The following is a 17,369-nucleotide window of genomic DNA, read 5'->3' as shown; positions in this document are numbered from 1 at the left end:
GTAAGCTCACAGATGATCACGGAATCACAGACTTGTGTGTTGCATGTGTAGAGCTGTATGTTTCATACTCAGTGACTATTGGTTGGAGTAGAAGTCACATGGTTCATTCATTGTGTTTGTGAAGTTGTGAGGACGTGTGTGACTTCTTCACAGTGCAATCCTAAAGCACCAGTTATGGCGTTAATTCGTGTGTCATTTCATTTTTACTTGTGCACCATCACGGACATGTTTGTTTGCGATTTTCACCTTTTCTTTCTTGATATTTTACAAAATAAGCTACGAAATCTACAACTGTAAAATGTGTTCAGAAATGTTGAAAGAACGAGATCTGAGTTGTGGGGAGACACTCCGAGTTGTAGATTTTACATGACAGTATTGAGGTGTGTGAGCTCCAGTTACTATCACACCTATATACAACATTGACAACCCAGTGATTTCGATGAAACTTGGTATGGAACCAAAATATTCCATTGGAGTTAAGTGTGGATACAATATTTTACCCATGCATGGAACGGAATACTTTTCAAGAGGAAGGTGTAGAAGACTATTCCTGTCACCGTGGCAACATTCTGCATACTGGGAATTTCATTGTAAATATCTTCTTACCTAATGGAAGAAATTCAGCGAGTATGTATTTATTATTGAAGTTTGAAACTTACGAACATGTAAATATCTCAAGGTTTCTATGACGGAGTGTAATGAATGCCACTTTTCTCATGATGTACATGGTTGATATTTATTGTAAACTTGATAATTGAAATGTTGCTATGGTAGTATGATGTGCTGTCGCCATGGTTACCTTGAATCGTGGTGCTCTGGTATCCGGATCAGCTGATGATCAGCTGTTACAACACAGTTGTACATAATGTAGCTGCTTTTTGTATAAATGACATCATTTGTGTACATTTACATAAATCTGACGTCACCATGTGGAGGGAGCGAGCAGACCAGGGACAAAGTTTCAGTATTTTGTAGACATGTATCCAACGGAGGTACGATATACTGATTTTGGAATTTTCCAAAACCTCTTCTCTTACATGAATATTTTTATGACTCTGAAGGCCGACGATGAGGCTTGTGTGCATGATATTATTGTAGATTATGTAGAAAATTCTTGCCGAGGACATAACAAATTGATTGCTTGTTCCTGTTAGTTATGGCGTTAATTCGTGTGTCATTTCATTATATTCTTGTGTACCATCATCGATATTTACTTTCTCAATACTTGACAAAATAAGCTATGAAATCTACAACTGTAAAATGTGTTCAGAAATGTTGAAAGAACGAGATCTGAGTTGTGGGGAGACACTCTGAGTTGTAGATTTTACATGACAGTATTGAGGTGTGTGAGCTCCAGTTACTATCACACCTATATACAACATTGACAACCCAGTGATTTCGATGAAACTTGGTATGGAGCCAAAATATTCCATTGGAGTTAAGACTCTTAAAATAGATTTACAAATTGACAGACTAATGTCGAAGGCCACGGAACACCATGGTACACACCCTCAATCAAGATCCTGAATAAGACAAGTTCTCTCTACGAATCCTTGCATGGTTTGTTTGAATAGAGCCTTAATTCTAAAACTAACCCTTTGGGTTTCATCAAAGTGTCACGTGTCAAATGATCAAATTAACGGTCATGTTGTGATGAACTGAATACTGGTCCAAGAATCTTTGGAACGTACTCACTCACCAAAGAGTCTATATTTCCATGTTTCATCTTTCGAGAGATCTTTAAAAGCTTTGAGAAAGTATTTATTGTTTTTTGTGGACACAAACATCAGAGGAACAAACGATTGATTTGGTGTGGCCTTGTCAATAAACAAATGTTGTCGTCTCCTTTATGCGGAATCTATTTTTCAAGGCACAGTTGGAGACTTGTTGAAGCATGTTTCTGGAACTATGAACTACAGGAATGGCAGGATGATTATGGTGATTTTTGTCCGGAACTATTTTCAGATCTTCTTTAGGCCAGTAACTGATGAAAAAATGCAATATTTTCATACTTTGTCTTTAGTCATGTATTGCAATTGCAATTATACACAGTTTCAGAATGCTCAAACTTTTGTGCACTTTTCAAAGATTTCCTCAAGTCTTCCATGTATTTCTATAAAACAAATCACTGTTTGAAGTCATGTGAATGTTTCATCCTATTTAGTTTCATGTATACTACCCAAAATAAGTTAAGAACACCCGATTTTTTTTCATGTGACTATAATTAATCTGTCATGGCTGGTGGGCATTGCAACACAGCCTTCCAATTGTGGATGATCCTTAACTTGTTTTGAGTAGTATACCTCCATGTTCATGTGAGCCAATCAAAAGCATTAACTGCCGTTTTTCAGGTAGCAGCATATTTGTCAAATATCATAATTTGTCTTTTGAATAATTTTGAAATGTTATGCTTACGTTCATGTGAAATCATGTGTCAAATTTTTACAAACACTAAAATCACTGCTTTTCATTCATTTTCAGTTACTTATGTTTTTCTTGATGAAAATTCTTTAAAAGGGCATGATCAATAATCTTTAAAACCCCAACATTTCAACGTAAGAAGATTTCAAAGTGTAGGGTTATCATTATATAATGAAACTGATTTGACTTGACCAATACATATCAAATCAATATTTTTTAAAATTAAAATAAAAAAAATATGTAAATATTGCTGTGTAAATTATATCATAAAGTGTCAGAACCCAGATTTTTTTGGTTTAAGATTAATTAAATATTTTTTTGTATTCTTATCTTTCCAGTGTTTTGTTGTTGTGTTTTCTTTTGTAAATTTGTGTTTTTGTTATGTTTTTATGTGTACAAATTGTTAAAAGGAAAAAGAAACATGGAAAATATGACTTGAAAAACTGGTTATAGTATCGATATTCAAAAGAAATAATTACTGTTATTTTCTCTATTTTGAATTAAGACATAAATTGTATATACTTTTGATTATTAATGGATTTTACAGTTATGCAAACTGTAAACATTTACAGATTTATATTACACTTAACTTTGAATACCTCAACTTGATAGTATTTCAATTTGACAAGGGTAAGAAAAATGTTGCTGTCATAATAATTGTATGCATAATAGATTCGTCATTTCAATTGTAATATTTGCAAACTTCGTCCTGTGTGTTATATGTGCAGAGGATAAGATTTGTATGATATAAAGAACCACACCTACTTCAGTGTGTGAAACATTGTCTTTATACTACATTCTATAGAGTATACATGTTGTTAAACAACAAATGAAAATATGCAAAAAAGCTCAAAATTTGTGAATGATAGGGCACAAAACAAAGTCTTATTTTCATATTTTGAATAAAATGCAACACTATTCATTAACAAAGTTTATCATATATACTCTATATCCCAATCTGAATTACCTCTCAGTGTATTTTCAATTCAATGCTATACAAATTATTCTATAAGAAAATATTTCATAATACGATTATATTTTTTTTATCATTTTTGACACATTTCCCCCCAATCTGCACTTTTCATCAATGAATATTCTATTTCTCAGTTATAGCAAACAGTCCTCATCTCTTATAGAAAACATTTATTTATTGTCCTTTATTTATTGTCAATTATGTTTTTTATGTCACACAATAGTCCCTGTTTGTAAATAACCATTATTGTTACGCCTACAATAAACATTTTCTGAAAATATTATGTGTTGTTTTTGTTTCTGCATGGAACGTGTGATGCACTGGCTTGTAGATAGTCAATGTGTCTTCAGGGAAATAGCACATCATGAACTATCAACACAAAACTGATAGGCCAACCAAACAAGGTAACAAAGTATTTCACAGTATTCATGTCACGTCTACTACCATGGATGTAGTATGGAATCACTAACAGCAGAAATATGAAGTCTGGACCAAGCAAACCATTACTGCTTGAGCATAACCAGAATAGAACCCAGTACCAACACACACAGTGATTTCATTTAAATGCTGCTCATGTATAAGACTTCGGAAATATTTAGGACCCATTACATCATTTCACAGTTAATGAGAACAGGACATAGTACTGACAGAAACACAACAAGTCACAGACAGGTGGGATATTTGAGAGAGAGAGAGAGAGAGAGAGAGAGAGAGAGAGAGAGACAGAGAGAGAGAGAGAGAGAGAGAGAGAGAGGTGAAATGGGATTTAACATCGCATCCAAGATTATTACACTTATATAGCGACGTGCATGTACGTGTGTCTGTGTTTGTGTGGCGACAGAGAGAGAGAGAGAGAGAGAGAGTCTACTTGACAATATACATGACAGTGGGGGAATGGGGGTTTGTAATGTTGGGGTGAGCTCAGAGCTCCAGGAACTTCATGTTACCATAGTTACCACATAGGGATAAGAAACACAAAACATTTCAGACACATCCGAACTGTTTAGAAAATGATAGTTTCTGTATATTTCTATCAAAGAAGCAATCATAATATCAGCAACATGAATACTGTATTTATGTCATTAACAGAGACTAACAGCCTTTGTCTTCTATCTCTATTGAATGTTCACTATTGACATATCGATGTATACTTAACCTACATATAGACTAGTTTGACTCTATGTATTCATAATGTGTGACACATCATTCACAAAACTTTGTTAGTTTGTTTGTATAGAAATACTCCTCAATGGATTATTCTAGTACACACAAAACATGAAAATGACTACGCCGAGTTCTAAAATCTCCATTTTCAAAGTTTCAAATAATTGAAAGACTTTGATTCATGAATTCAAGATGCTCTGAGAAGTTTTTCAGGAAGTTGTAAGGATATGCATGGACCTGTAAAGTCGTATGTAACACAGGTAAGACCAACAAATAGACCGTTTTGTTTCAATAACATATTAACTCTATTTACTAAACTAACTCAGGAAAACCCACCACATCATGACGAGAGACTATATCATATTAATAGCTAACTCCAGGACCAAAGACATTAATTCCTGGTCATGCAAAGACTGTTTAAATGAAAGGACATGACATGCTCTTCTATTGCTGAAGTATTCATAAATCCTGTTGATGATTAGTTTAAGGGAACGGTTAAAAAGTTTTATGTCGGATTATAATTTTTAGAGACATTCCCCTACTAACTCCCAAAGGGTTAAAGTTGAATCCTCAAAGATTTTAAGAAAGAAAAGTTTGACTTAAGAGTACAAGAAGACGTGAAACTGTTATGGATAATAGCTTGTTTATTGTTTGTGACAATGTTTTAGGCCTTCTTCTTGCCCCTTGTCAGGTAAATGTTTATTTGGTCAGATGGTAACCCTGCACACCTGTTTAACTGATGTCATTTGATTGTGTCATCATGTAGCCAATGACATCACAATGGCCTTCAAAGCATTGTGATGCAATTTCCTTATAGCAATAACTCATAGGATAATATCGATTGATCTCTCCCAAGCAATATCTCTTATGAAAGCCAATCTGGATGATAAAATCTTTTATCCGACATCAAACTGTTCAACAGCGCCTGACCATTATGTATGTGTCATTTTGCTTCATGTGTGTGGTGAGTTTTCCTGTAGTCCCTCATCTATCAGGGCCTGTGCATGCTCCCTTGGGTCAACCGTTGTTCCCATCAGTGAAAATGGCCCAGTTGTCTTAGGCACTAGAGTCTGGCCATCACAAGTTGTGTCCCTCAGGTATGCAAGGATCCAATCCTCATGACCTTGAATTCTAGGTTTGTGAGCACAGTGTTTCCGTGGGTTTCACCTGGGCAACATTGAGACCTTCAGGCTTTACTGCCACATCAAGCTAACATGCCCTGAGATTAAACCCACAATCAATCACTTCAATTTGATTACTGGGGGGTTTAGGGGTTATATGCTTTGAATTCTTTAGGAAATCTATTTCTTCTCTGAGGCATATCTAAAATGTTCTGGCAAATCTCTCCAAATTTTACTGAGCATGAGAACTAGATATCTCACGACCAGAGTCTTAGATGCAGGATGACTTTCAACTATGGATTATTCAATAAAAATGTCTCACATCATCGTTCCTTATAATCCTTTGTTTCTACTAACCATTGCATCGTTCTTGAATAATATGTAATGACATTGGAATGTTTGCGCATGATATTGCTAATTAACAACAAAAATTACAAAGTTACAAATTTTCTTGTTGCAGCTTACCACCATCCTTGATTATCTAGTGCAGTATATCTCCATTGTGTTACGATAAATGACCTAGACTCATTCACTACCATAGCTTCATTTTGAACCATGTTCATCTCTCATGTTGCCATTAAAAGCCATCCAATCAAATTACACTCAAGGGGATAGTCTGTCTTACAGACCCTGATACAAATATATCAAATACAGCCCATGCAAGACTATAATGTTTGGCAAGTCTAGTTCACTGCAGTATCTGAAAATGAAGAGAGTCACTGGGCTCCTTTTACTATATTTTTATTAAGATAACTGAACAACTGTTTTTTTCTGTACAATATGTTCATTTCAGAGACTAGATGTTAGTCTATCAAGGGGAGAGAACCCTTTGTTAAGATAGCGATATGAGAGATGGAACTGTGACATCATTTCCAAAATGAGGGCTGGTGGGGTAGCCTAGTGGTTCAAGTGTTTGCTCATCATGCCTTTGACCAGGGTTCAATTCCCACATGGGTGCAATGTGTAAATCCCATTTCTGGTGGCTGGAATATTGCGGAAAGCAGCGTAAAAACAAACTCCCTCACGCCCAAAACGAAGCTTTGGTGGCAATGAGTCCAGATTATTTGATGGAAATGGAATGGCGATAACTACCCTGAATAATTGAGGATGGTTCGCCACTTAGTGAAACACTTCAATAAGAAGTAACAGTTAAAAGTATACACAGCTCTCGTGTACAAGTTGTCCTCATCTTATACGCCTCATCCCATCTCCCCAGCCAACCTAATAGCTTCAACACCCCCAACCCCTCCCCCAGCTTATACTGTTTAATATTGACCACTAATTGTTGTTGTGACTAGTACTGAACTGTTTGTTTCTGGGGAAAGGATATGACATATATTTCATGACGGTTGAATGTTAACATTAACTTTTTCCAAATTATTTTAAAAATAGTAAGTCTTTGAAAGGCAGTTAGAAGTGATACACATAAGGAAGAGAATTTATGGATGTCAACTGTTATGTTAAATGTTATCTGGTTAAATCTAGTATTATTTATGTAAAAACAATCAATAAAACAATGATTGATTATTAATCATATTTTTAAAATGATCATGTTTATGACGATGCAATGTGATGGAATTGATGCCCCAAAATGATTTTGTTGGTATTGATATTAATATACTGAAAAAATAAGTTAGGTATCATTTATATTTTGAGGATATGTTTTTATGAAATTTTGTGTTTATTCAACACTACAAAAAATATCCCCTAAAATATTCATGTTTCCCAACTTTTTTTGTTTTTGAAAGTATATATTATTACTCGTGAATATATGAGAATATTTCATTGAAAACATCTGTATCAGTTCCGGTAAAAAATTACCAAGAATATTCATTTTAGTTTTTCTTTAAGATGTAAATTCAAATTTGTCTATCAAACATTAATCCTCAAATCAGATTTGATGAAGCAGTTGATAAAGTTCATTTGTTTTAGGTTTCCATGGTAACAGAATACTTTGAAATAAAACATTTGCTTAAAATGAAAAGCATAATAATAAACACCTCCTCAAAATCATTTTTTTAATATTATTGCGTCAGTCATCAATATTGCTATTATGATGAAATAACATTGTCATGTTTCAGATTCGCCCCACTTGGTACATCAGGACGGTGGGTGGTCCGAGTGGGCGGACTGGTCCCTGTGTGATCAGGACTGTGAGGGCGGAATGCAGTGGCGACGTAGGTCATGTGACAGCCCTCCACCAATCGGGCGAGGGAAGGACTGTGCTGGGCACGGGATGGAGGGGAGACAATGCAACACACATTCTTGTTACGGTGAGGATCTTGATGTAGCTGGAGTAGGGCATGGAGTCATCCCAGAGATGATGTCATTATCTTATGGGCCGTGCTATGTGAGATTGAACCCCCTGACTTCAGTGGGAAAACAGTGGGTTGATTTTGCTGTTTATACGTCGCACTCAGCAATATTCCAGCTATATGACGGCGGTCTGTAAATAATCAAGTCTGGACCAGACAATCCAGTGATTGATATCATGAGCATCAATCCACGCAATTGGGATCGATGACATGCATCAACCAAGTCAGCGAGCCTGCCCCCCCCCCCCCCCCCCCCCGATCCCGTTAGTCGCCTTTTATGGCAAGCATGGGTTGCTGAAGACCAATTCTTCCCCAGAATCTTCACGGGTCAGAAAACAGTGGGATGCAATACTGAACATGATATCTGAGGTTGTAAGTTTGATTGACGTCATGGAAGTTTCATGTGAAACCTGTCAAAAATCAACATTAGATGCATATTAGGATGTGTTTATACAGTTCAACTGTAAAACCTAGGTCTCTACGATTCAAATGTAAAACCTCCAAGCAGGTTTTACACTTCAAACGGACATCCTCCATGTAGAGCCTCCACACAGAAAGTGGAAGGTCGGGGGTTAGATCCCTGACCGTGTCATACCAAAAGTCATTAAAACGTGGTACTTGTTGTTACCCTGCCTGGCGCTCAGCATTAAAGGGCTTAAACAAGAATTGGTCGGCTCAGTATACTGTGTCTGAGTAGGGTATCCATGTTATACTGTGGCCTGGTATCTCAGTGAGCTAGTACTATAAAATCGGCATTAGTCTGGACTAGTACAAGCAGCCACACACACGTGCATGCACATTGCTATGTAAGTGATCTCACCTCACCACAATTCAAATGTAAAACCTCACAGCAGGTCTCCTCTCTCCGGGCAAACACTCTGTCCACTAGCCCTTCACCCAAGTGGTAAATGTATGTAAATTGCATCACTTCAAACTTTCCCCCATGTCTATATAGAATAACTGAAATACTGTGGTATTAAACCCAACTCACTCACTCATGCAACCTGTGATTGCTCCCCAGGTGAGTGGTCCTGCTGGTCTAGCTTCGGCCCGTGTTCGGTGACCTGTGGTACTGGCATTAAGGCCCGCACCAGGACCTGCTTGTCCCCAGGCCTGGACAGGAAGACTCCCCTCGGATGTGTTGGCAGTGCCAAGGACATGCAGATGTGTGAGATGGAGCCGTGTGAAGGTGAGGGACTGTGGGTAATTACTTGGATGTGTGTGAGATGGAGCCGTGTGAAGGTGAGGGACTGTGGGTAATTACTGGGATGTGTGTGAGATGGAGCCGTGTGAAGGTGAGGGACTGTGGGTAATTACTGGGATGTGTGTGAGATGGAGCCGTGTGAAGGTGAGAGACTGTGGGTAATTACTGGGATGTGTGTGAGATGGAGCCGTGTGAAGGTGAGGGACTGTGGGTAATTACTGGAGACGTGTGAAGGTGAGGGACTGTGGGTAATTACTGGAGACGTGTGAATGTGAGGGACTGTGGGTAATTACTGGGATGTGTGTGAGATGGAGCCGTGTGAAGGTGAGGGACTGTGGGTAATTACTGGGATGTGTGTGAGATGGAGCCGTGTGAAGGTGAGGGACTGTGGGTAATTACTGGAGACGTGTAAAGGCGAGGGACACTGGGTAATTACTGGGATGTGTGTGAGATGGAGCCGTGTGAAGATGAGGGACTGTGGGTAATTACTGGGATGTGTGTGAGATGGAGCCGTGTGAAGGTGAGGGACTGTGGGTAATTACTGGAGACGTGTAAAGGCGAGGGACACTGGGTAATTACTGGGACGTGTGTGAGATGGAGCCGTGTGAAGGTGAGGGACTGTGGGTAATTACTGGAGACGTGTAAAGGCGAGGGACTGTGGGTAATTACTGGAGACCTGTAAAGGTGAGGGACTGTGGGTAATTACGGGGATGTGTGAAGGTGAGGGACTGTGGGTAATTACTGGAGACGTGTGAAGGCGAGGGACTGTGGGTAATTACTGGAGACCTGTAAAGGTGAGGGACTGTGGGTAATTATGGGGATGTGTGAAGGTGAGGGACTGTGGGTAATTACTGGAGATGTGTGAAGGTGAGGGACTGTGGGTAATTACTGGGATGTGTGTGAGATGGAGCCGTGTGAAGGTGAGGGACTGTGGGTAATTACTGGAGACGTGTAAAGGCGAGGGACACTGGGTAATTACTGGGATGTGTGTGAGATGGAGCCGTGTGAAGATGAGGGACTGTGGGTAATTACTGGGATGTGTGTGAGATGGAGCCGTGTGAAGGTGAGGGACTGTGGGTAATTACTGGAGACGTGTAAAGGCGAGGGACACTGGGTAATTACTGGGACGTGTGTGAGATGGAGCCGTGTGAAGGTGAGGGACTGTGGGTAATTACTGGAGACGTGTAAAGGCGAGGGACTGTGGGTAATTACTGGAGACCTGTAAAGGTGAGGGACTGTGGGTAATTACGGGGATGTGTGAAGGTGAGGGACTGTGGGTAATTACTGGAGACGTGTGAAGGCGAGGGACTGTGGGTAATTACTGGAGACCTGTAAAGGTGAGGGACTGTGGGTAATTATGGGGATGTGTGAAGGTGAGGGACTGTGGGTAATTACTGGAGACGTGTGAAGGCGAGGGACTGTGGGTAATTACTGGAGACGTGTGAAGGTGAGGGACTGTGGGTAATTACTGGAGACGTGTGAAGGTGAGGGACTGTGGGTAATTACTGGAGTCGTGTGAAGGTGAGGGACTCTAGGTATTTATGGGGATGTGTAATGGCGAGGGACTGTGGGTAATTACTGGAGTCGTGTGAAGGTGAGGGACTCTGGGTATTTATGGGGATGTGTGAAGGTGAGGGACTCTGGGTAATTACTGGAGACTTGTGAAGGTGAGGGACTTTGGGTAATTACTGGAGACGTGTGAAGGTGAGGGACTTTGGGTAATTACTGGAGACGTGGAAAGGTGAGGGACTTTGGGTAATTACTGGAGACGTGGAAAGGTGAGGGACTTTGGGTAATTACTGGAGACGTGTGAAGGTGAGGGACTTTGGGTAATTACTGGAGACGTGTGAAGGCGAGGGACTTTGGGTAATTACTGGAGACGTGGAAAGGTGAGGAACTTTGGGTAATTACTGGAGATGTGTGAAGGTGAGGGACTGTGGGTAATTACTGGAGACGTGTAAAGGTGAGGGACTTTGGGTAATTACTGGAGACGTGTGAAGGCGAGGGACTGTGGGTAATTACTGGAGACGTGTGAAGGTGAGGGACTTTGGGTAATTACTGGAGATGTGTGAAGGTGAGGGACTGTTGGTAATTACTGGAGACGTGTAAAGGTGAGGGACTTTGGGTAATTACTGGAGACGTGTGAAGGTGAGGGACTGTGGGTAATTACTGGCGACGTGTGAAGGTGAGGGACTTTGGGTAATTACTGGAGACGTGTGAAGGTGAGGGACTGTGGGTAATTACTGGAGACGTGTGAAGGTGAGGGACTCTGGGTAATTACTGGGATGTGTGTGAGATGGAGCCGTGTGAAGGTGAGGGACTGTGGGTAATTACTGGAGACGTGTAAAGGTGAGGGACTCTGGGTAATTACTGGAGACGTGTGAAGGTGAGGGACTCTGGGTAATTACTGGAGACGTGTAAAGGTGAGGGACACTGGGTAATTACTGGGATGTGTGTGAGATGGAGCCGTGTGAAGGTGAGGGACTGTGGGTAATTACTGGAGACGTGTGAAGGTGAGGGACTGTGGGTAATTACTGGGATGTGTGTGAGATGGAGCCGTGTGAAGGTGAGGGACTGTGGGTAATTACTGGAGACGTGTAAAGGCGAGGGACTGTGGGTAATTACGGGGATTTGTGAAGGTGAGGGGACTGGGGTAATTACTGGAGATGTGTGAAGGTGAGGGACTGTGGGTAATTACTGGAGACGTGTAAAGGCGAGGGACTGGGTAATTACTGGAGACGTGTAAAGGTGAGGGACTCTGGGTAATTACTGGAGACGTGTGAAGGTGAGGGACTCTGGGTAATTACTGGAGACGTGTAAAGGTGAGGGACACTGGGTAATTACTGGGATGTGTGTGAGATGGAGCCGTGTGAAGGTGAGGGACTGTGGGTAATTACTGGAGACGTGTGAAGGTGAGGGACTGTGGGTAATTACTGGGATGTGTGTGAGATGGAGCCGTGTGAAGGTGAGGGACTGTGGGTAATTACTGGAGACGTGTAAAGGCGAGGGACTGTGGGTAATTACGGGGATTTGTGAAGGTGAGGGGACTGGGGTAATTACTGGAGATGTGTGAAGGTGAGGGACTGTGGGTAATTACTGGAGACGTGTAAAGGCGAGGGACTGGGTAATTACTGGAGACGTGTGAAGGTGAAGGACTGTGGGTAATTACTGGAGACCTGTGAAGGTGAGGGACTGTGGGTAATTACTGGAGACGTGTAAAGGTGAAGGACTGTGGGTAATTACTGGAGACCTGTGAAGGTGAGGGACTGTGGGTTATTACTGGAGACGTGTAAAGGTGAGGGACTTTGGGTAATTACTGGAGACGTGTAAAGGTGAGGGACTGTGGGTAATTACGGGGACGTGTGAAGGTGAGGGTCTCGGGGTAATTACTGGAGACGTGTGAAGGTGAGGGACTGTGGGTAATTACTGGAGACGTGTGAAGTTGAGGGACTGTGGGTAATTACTGGAGCCGTGTGAAGGTGAGGGACTGTGGGTAATTACTGGAGACGTGTAAAGGTGAGGGACTCTGGGTAATTACTGGAGCCGTGTGAAGGTGAGGGACTGTGGGTAATTACTGGAGACGTGTAAAGGCGAGGGACTGTGGGTAATTACGGGGATTTGTGAAGGTGAGGGGACTGGGGTAATTACTGGAGATGTGTGAAGGTGAGGGACTGTGGGTAATTACTGGAGACGTGTAAAGGCGAGGGACTGGGTAATTACTGGAGACGTGTAAAGGTGAGGGACTCTGGGTAATTACTGGAGACGTGTGAAGGTGAGGGACTCTGGGTAATTACTGGAGACGTGTAAAGGTGAGGGACACTGGGTAATTACTGGGATGTGTGTGAGATGGAGCCGTGTGAAGGTGAGGGACTGTGGGTAATTACTGGAGACGTGTGAAGGTGAGGGACTGTGGGTAATTACTGGGATGTGTGTGAGATGGAGCCGTGTGAAGGTGAGGGACTGTGGGTAATTACTGGAGACGTGTAAAGGCGAGGGACTGTGGGTAATTACGGGGATTTGTGAAGGTGAGGGGACTGGGGTAATTACTGGAGATGTGTGAAGGTGAGGGACTGTGGGTAATTACTGGAGACGTGTAAAGGCGAGGGACTGGGTAATTACTGGAGACGTGTGAAGGTGAAGGACTGTGGGTAATTACTGGAGACCTGTGAAGGTGAGGGACTGTGGGTAATTACTGGAGACGTGTAAAGGTGAAGGACTGTGGGTAATTACTGGAGACCTGTGAAGGTGAGGGACTGTGGGTTATTACTGGAGACGTGTAAAGGTGAGGGACTTTGGGTAATTACTGGAGACGTGTAAAGGTGAGGGACTGTGGGTAATTACGGGGACGTGTGAAGGTGAGGGTCTCGGGGTAATTACTGGAGACGTGTGAAGGTGAGGGACTGTGGGTAATTACTGGAGACGTGTGAAGTTGAGGGACTGTGGGTAATTACTGGAGCCGTGTGAAGGTGAGGGACTGTGGGTAATTACTGGAGACGTGTAAAGGTGAGGGACTCTGGGTAATTACTGGAGACGTGTGAAGGTGAGGGACTCTGGGTAATTACTGGAGACGTGTAAAGGTGAGGGACACTGGGTAATTACTGGGATGTGTGTGAGATGGAGCCGTGTGAAGGTGAGGGACTGTGGGTAATTACTGGAGACGTGTGAAGGTGAGGGACTGTGGGTAATTACTGGGATGTGTGTGAGATGGAGCCGTGTGAAGGTGAGGGACTGTGGGTAATTACTGGAGACGTGTAATGGCGAGGGACTGTGGGTAATTACGGGGATTTGTGAAGGTGAGGGGACTGTGGGTAATTACTGGAGATGTGTGAAGGTGAGGGACTGTGGGTAATTACTGGAGACGTGTAAAGGCGAGGGACTGGGTAATTACTGGAGACGTGTGAAGGTGAGGGACTGTGGGTAATTACTGGAGACGTGTAAAGGTGAGGGACTTTGGGTAATTACTGGAGACGTGTAAAGGTGAGGGACTTTGGGTAATTACTGGAGACGTGTAAAGGTGAGGGACTGTGGGTAATTACTGGAGACGTGTAATGGCGAGGGACTGTGGGTAATTACGGGGATTTGTGAAGGTGAGGGGACTGTGGGTAATTACTGGAGATGTGTGAAGGTGAGGGACTGTGGGTAATTACTGGAGACGTGTAAAGGCGAGGGACTGGGTAATTACTGGAGACGTGTGAAGGTGAGGGACTGTGGGTAATTACTGCGATGTGTGTGAGATGAAGCCGTGTGAAGGTGAGGGACTGTGGGTAATTACTGGAGACGTGTAAAGGCGAGGGACTCTGGGTAATTGAGATTGAGGGGTTTCTGGGTATGAGATGTAGAAGGAAGAATGTGTGAGATGGAGCCCTGTGAGGAGTTTGTGTTACAGCCATCAGTGATGTGAGCTACAACTTGATACAGTGTGTGATCCTTGGTACAATGTAGCCTTGCTTCATGGCCTGAATGTTTTGTCAGATACACACCCCATGAGAGGAGACTGGTCAGCTTGGACAGAGTGTTCCCCCAGCAATGTCCAGTACCGACATCACATCTGTGACCAGCACCAGCTGGGGCCAGACTGCAGCAAGGATATCATACAGCTCCAGCACTGTACACACAAGATACATGGTTAGTGGAGTTGGTGGGCAACATACACAGTTAGTAGTAACAAACGTTGTAATGATGCAGGGTTTTTACGTGGCGTGCAAATGTTGAGAAGGATGCAAAAAAAGAATACACTGTGTCCCGAGGGACACAATAATATTCCTTGTATCAAGAGCAGTTATGGGTGTCTGTCATTTCATCCATGAAAACAGACCTTGAATCACCCACTGGTCACTCTTAGGTCTTCTTGAATGATCTAGCCTCCATGGTCATGTATAAATCAAGGGCAGATAACTCTAATTATAGACCAATTTTTTTTACGTGTATGGTCACATTGATCAACAAAATGAAAAATACTTTTGGAAATAATAAGGAAATGTAGGTGTCTTTGAGGGTAGAATCGGTAATGGTAACAAAATTTTGATAAGTCACATGCTTGGTAATTGTGAGATTTTCGTTTACAACGCAAAGTAAATATTTCACCTGAGCATTGCTTATTTTATTGTCAAAACGCGCAAAATTCTTCATAGATCACGGGCAAACAAATCAATGTTAAAAAATGTGTAAAACAAATATTGCCTCCATGTTTATTTAGCTATTCTTGCAGACGGTAACCCAGTCTCTTGACACGCTCAGTTGCGTTAGCGAGTAAATCGACCCACGGCAGCTAGTGAGCCAGTGTCAGACAGGCGAGAAGCCAGAGATGAGTGCCCCTTTAAAACAAAAAAAGGGATGACCGTTCTTATACATGCTGGTATTCAATTTGATGTCAACATTTTCTTTGTGTTCCAGTGATGGAGGCGAGTGTCGGTGCTAGTGTTGCTGCCAACCATCAGTTCTCTCGGCGCGTGGGTGGGGTATACCTTGTGATCGTGGCTGTGATTGCGTTCATCATCGGTGGCCTGGCATCGGTCGGCCTCTTCATGTACATCCAGCGGTACCGAGACCAGAAACACCAGGATGAGGCCGAACTATGGGTCTCCAAGAATGAGATCAACATGAAACCAATCAACACTGCAGAATCCTCACAAATTAGCCTGGATTTCCAGAACTTGCCGCCATTGGTGTCACCTAATAATCGGTTAAGTCTGAATACTTTTGGGTCCTTGAAAAAGGAAAAGATGACTGTGAATGAGGCAAGTACCCTGAAACGGAATTCCATGTGGACCAACTTGTCTCTGAATGAATTATAGACACAACTGTATGTGATGTCAGCAAGTAAACCAGGCGTATTTTTTAAATGTCATCAATACTCATGTTTTTTGTACACTACGTTCTTCTATTGTACATTAGACCAATATGCATTTTAGGGTTGACATGTGTATAATTTAGGTCAGTGTTTTAATCACAGAAGTCAAAAGTCCATACTCTACATAGAAATTTAACCTTTTGGAAACCCTACAAATGCCTGACACTGGCTATGGCTGTACATCTGCCTGGAGTGGGGGCGCCAGGTAGCCGAAGACCCGGGTTCGATTCCCGAAATGGGTATGACGTGTGAAGCCCATTTCTGGTGTCCCCTGCTGTTATATTGCTGGAATATACTCACTCACTCTGCCTTTAGTGTGGAAGGTCGGGATTGATACCTGGCCGTGTGATACCAAAAGACATTAAAAGACGGTACTTTTATCCTGCCTGGCACTCGGCATTATGGGGATAAAACATGGACTGGTCGGCTCTGAATCAGTATACTGTGTCTGGAGTATCCATGATAAACTGCGGTGTCGTTTCAAAGTGGGCTAGCACAATAAAACCGGCATGAGTCCGGACTAGTACAAGAGCCACACACAAGTGTGCATGTCGCTATATAAGTGCAATAAGCCCCATTTCACCTCACCACAAATGCTGCACATGATTTAAAGCAAGAATCATTTGCCGTTTGTACAATGTAAAGTTTGTAATCTGATCTCTCATTGGTCTGAGCACTCACTATATTCCCTTTCACTTGAACAGGCTGTGACTTGATTGGTTAAAAAAATAGCAACTCCAACGCATATTGCCCTAATGTATTCACGAGTGTTGGAGGAATGTGGTGTATAGGAACCTGTGATGTATTGACAATGTTTGCTAATATTTTATGCAAGTCGCTACAACCATTTGTTTCTGTGAATGTGACGACGACATGTGTGATCAGTGTTTTGTATTAAGAAGTCTTTAAGTCCTTGTGCTTGTCAATAAATAAACTGTTTACTAATTTGAATGTGTTTACAGTGAAGCTGCATACCTCACACTGATGAGATGCTAGTTGCTTATATTTTCAAAACTAATATTAATACATTTTTGAATACCAATAACCAATCATGTTTAATTAACAGAAATAAATATATGCTGCTTTATGTGTGGGGGTGTTTTTCACACATTAACAATAAGATGCTGAAATGTTATGTATGGCTGGGAAATGTAAATGTTTAAAGTATTGATATAATTTTGTGTTGTTATCAGACTATCGTGTTTTTCTGATATGTTTTACAGGAGTGATGTCAACATGCGCCATAGCAACTGAAGCTAATTTATACTATATGATTCATACGTTTATAACTTGCGTAACACCCAATGACTGTTAGCTGATG

The 17,369-nt window shown here is 41.7% G+C and overlaps 1 protein-coding gene across 4 annotated transcripts in view; it reads left to right on the top strand.

Annotated features, from left to right (window-relative positions):
• LOC139465750 (semaphorin-5A-like) overlaps positions 1 to 16,117 on the top strand; it is a 144,974-nt gene extending 128,857 nt beyond the window's left edge. For all 4 annotated transcript variants that reach the window (XM_071247603.1, XM_071247605.1, XM_071247606.1 and 1 more), the window contains exons 18-21: positions 7,761 to 7,952; positions 9,016 to 9,183; positions 14,671 to 14,823; positions 15,592 to 16,117. In XM_071247603.1, coding sequence (XP_071103704.1) covers positions 7,761 to 7,952; positions 9,016 to 9,183; positions 14,671 to 14,823; positions 15,592 to 15,992 — 914 coding nt within the window. In that variant the 3' untranslated portion in view covers positions 15,993 to 16,117. The remainder of the gene's footprint in view (positions 1 to 7,760; positions 7,953 to 9,015; positions 9,184 to 14,670; positions 14,824 to 15,591) is intronic.
• Positions 16,118 to 17,369: the final 1,252 nt, after the last annotated feature.

The sequence above is a fragment of the Haliotis cracherodii genome, unplaced genomic scaffold (assembly GCF_022045235.1).
Source record: "Haliotis cracherodii isolate W230 unplaced genomic scaffold, xgHalCrac1.p SCAF_18, whole genome shotgun sequence".
In the NCBI taxonomy this organism is placed as follows: domain Eukaryota; kingdom Metazoa; phylum Mollusca; class Gastropoda; order Lepetellida; family Haliotidae; genus Haliotis; species Haliotis cracherodii.
Note: the sequence above shows the minus strand (reverse complement) of the source record. Positions and strands in the feature narration are given on the sequence as shown.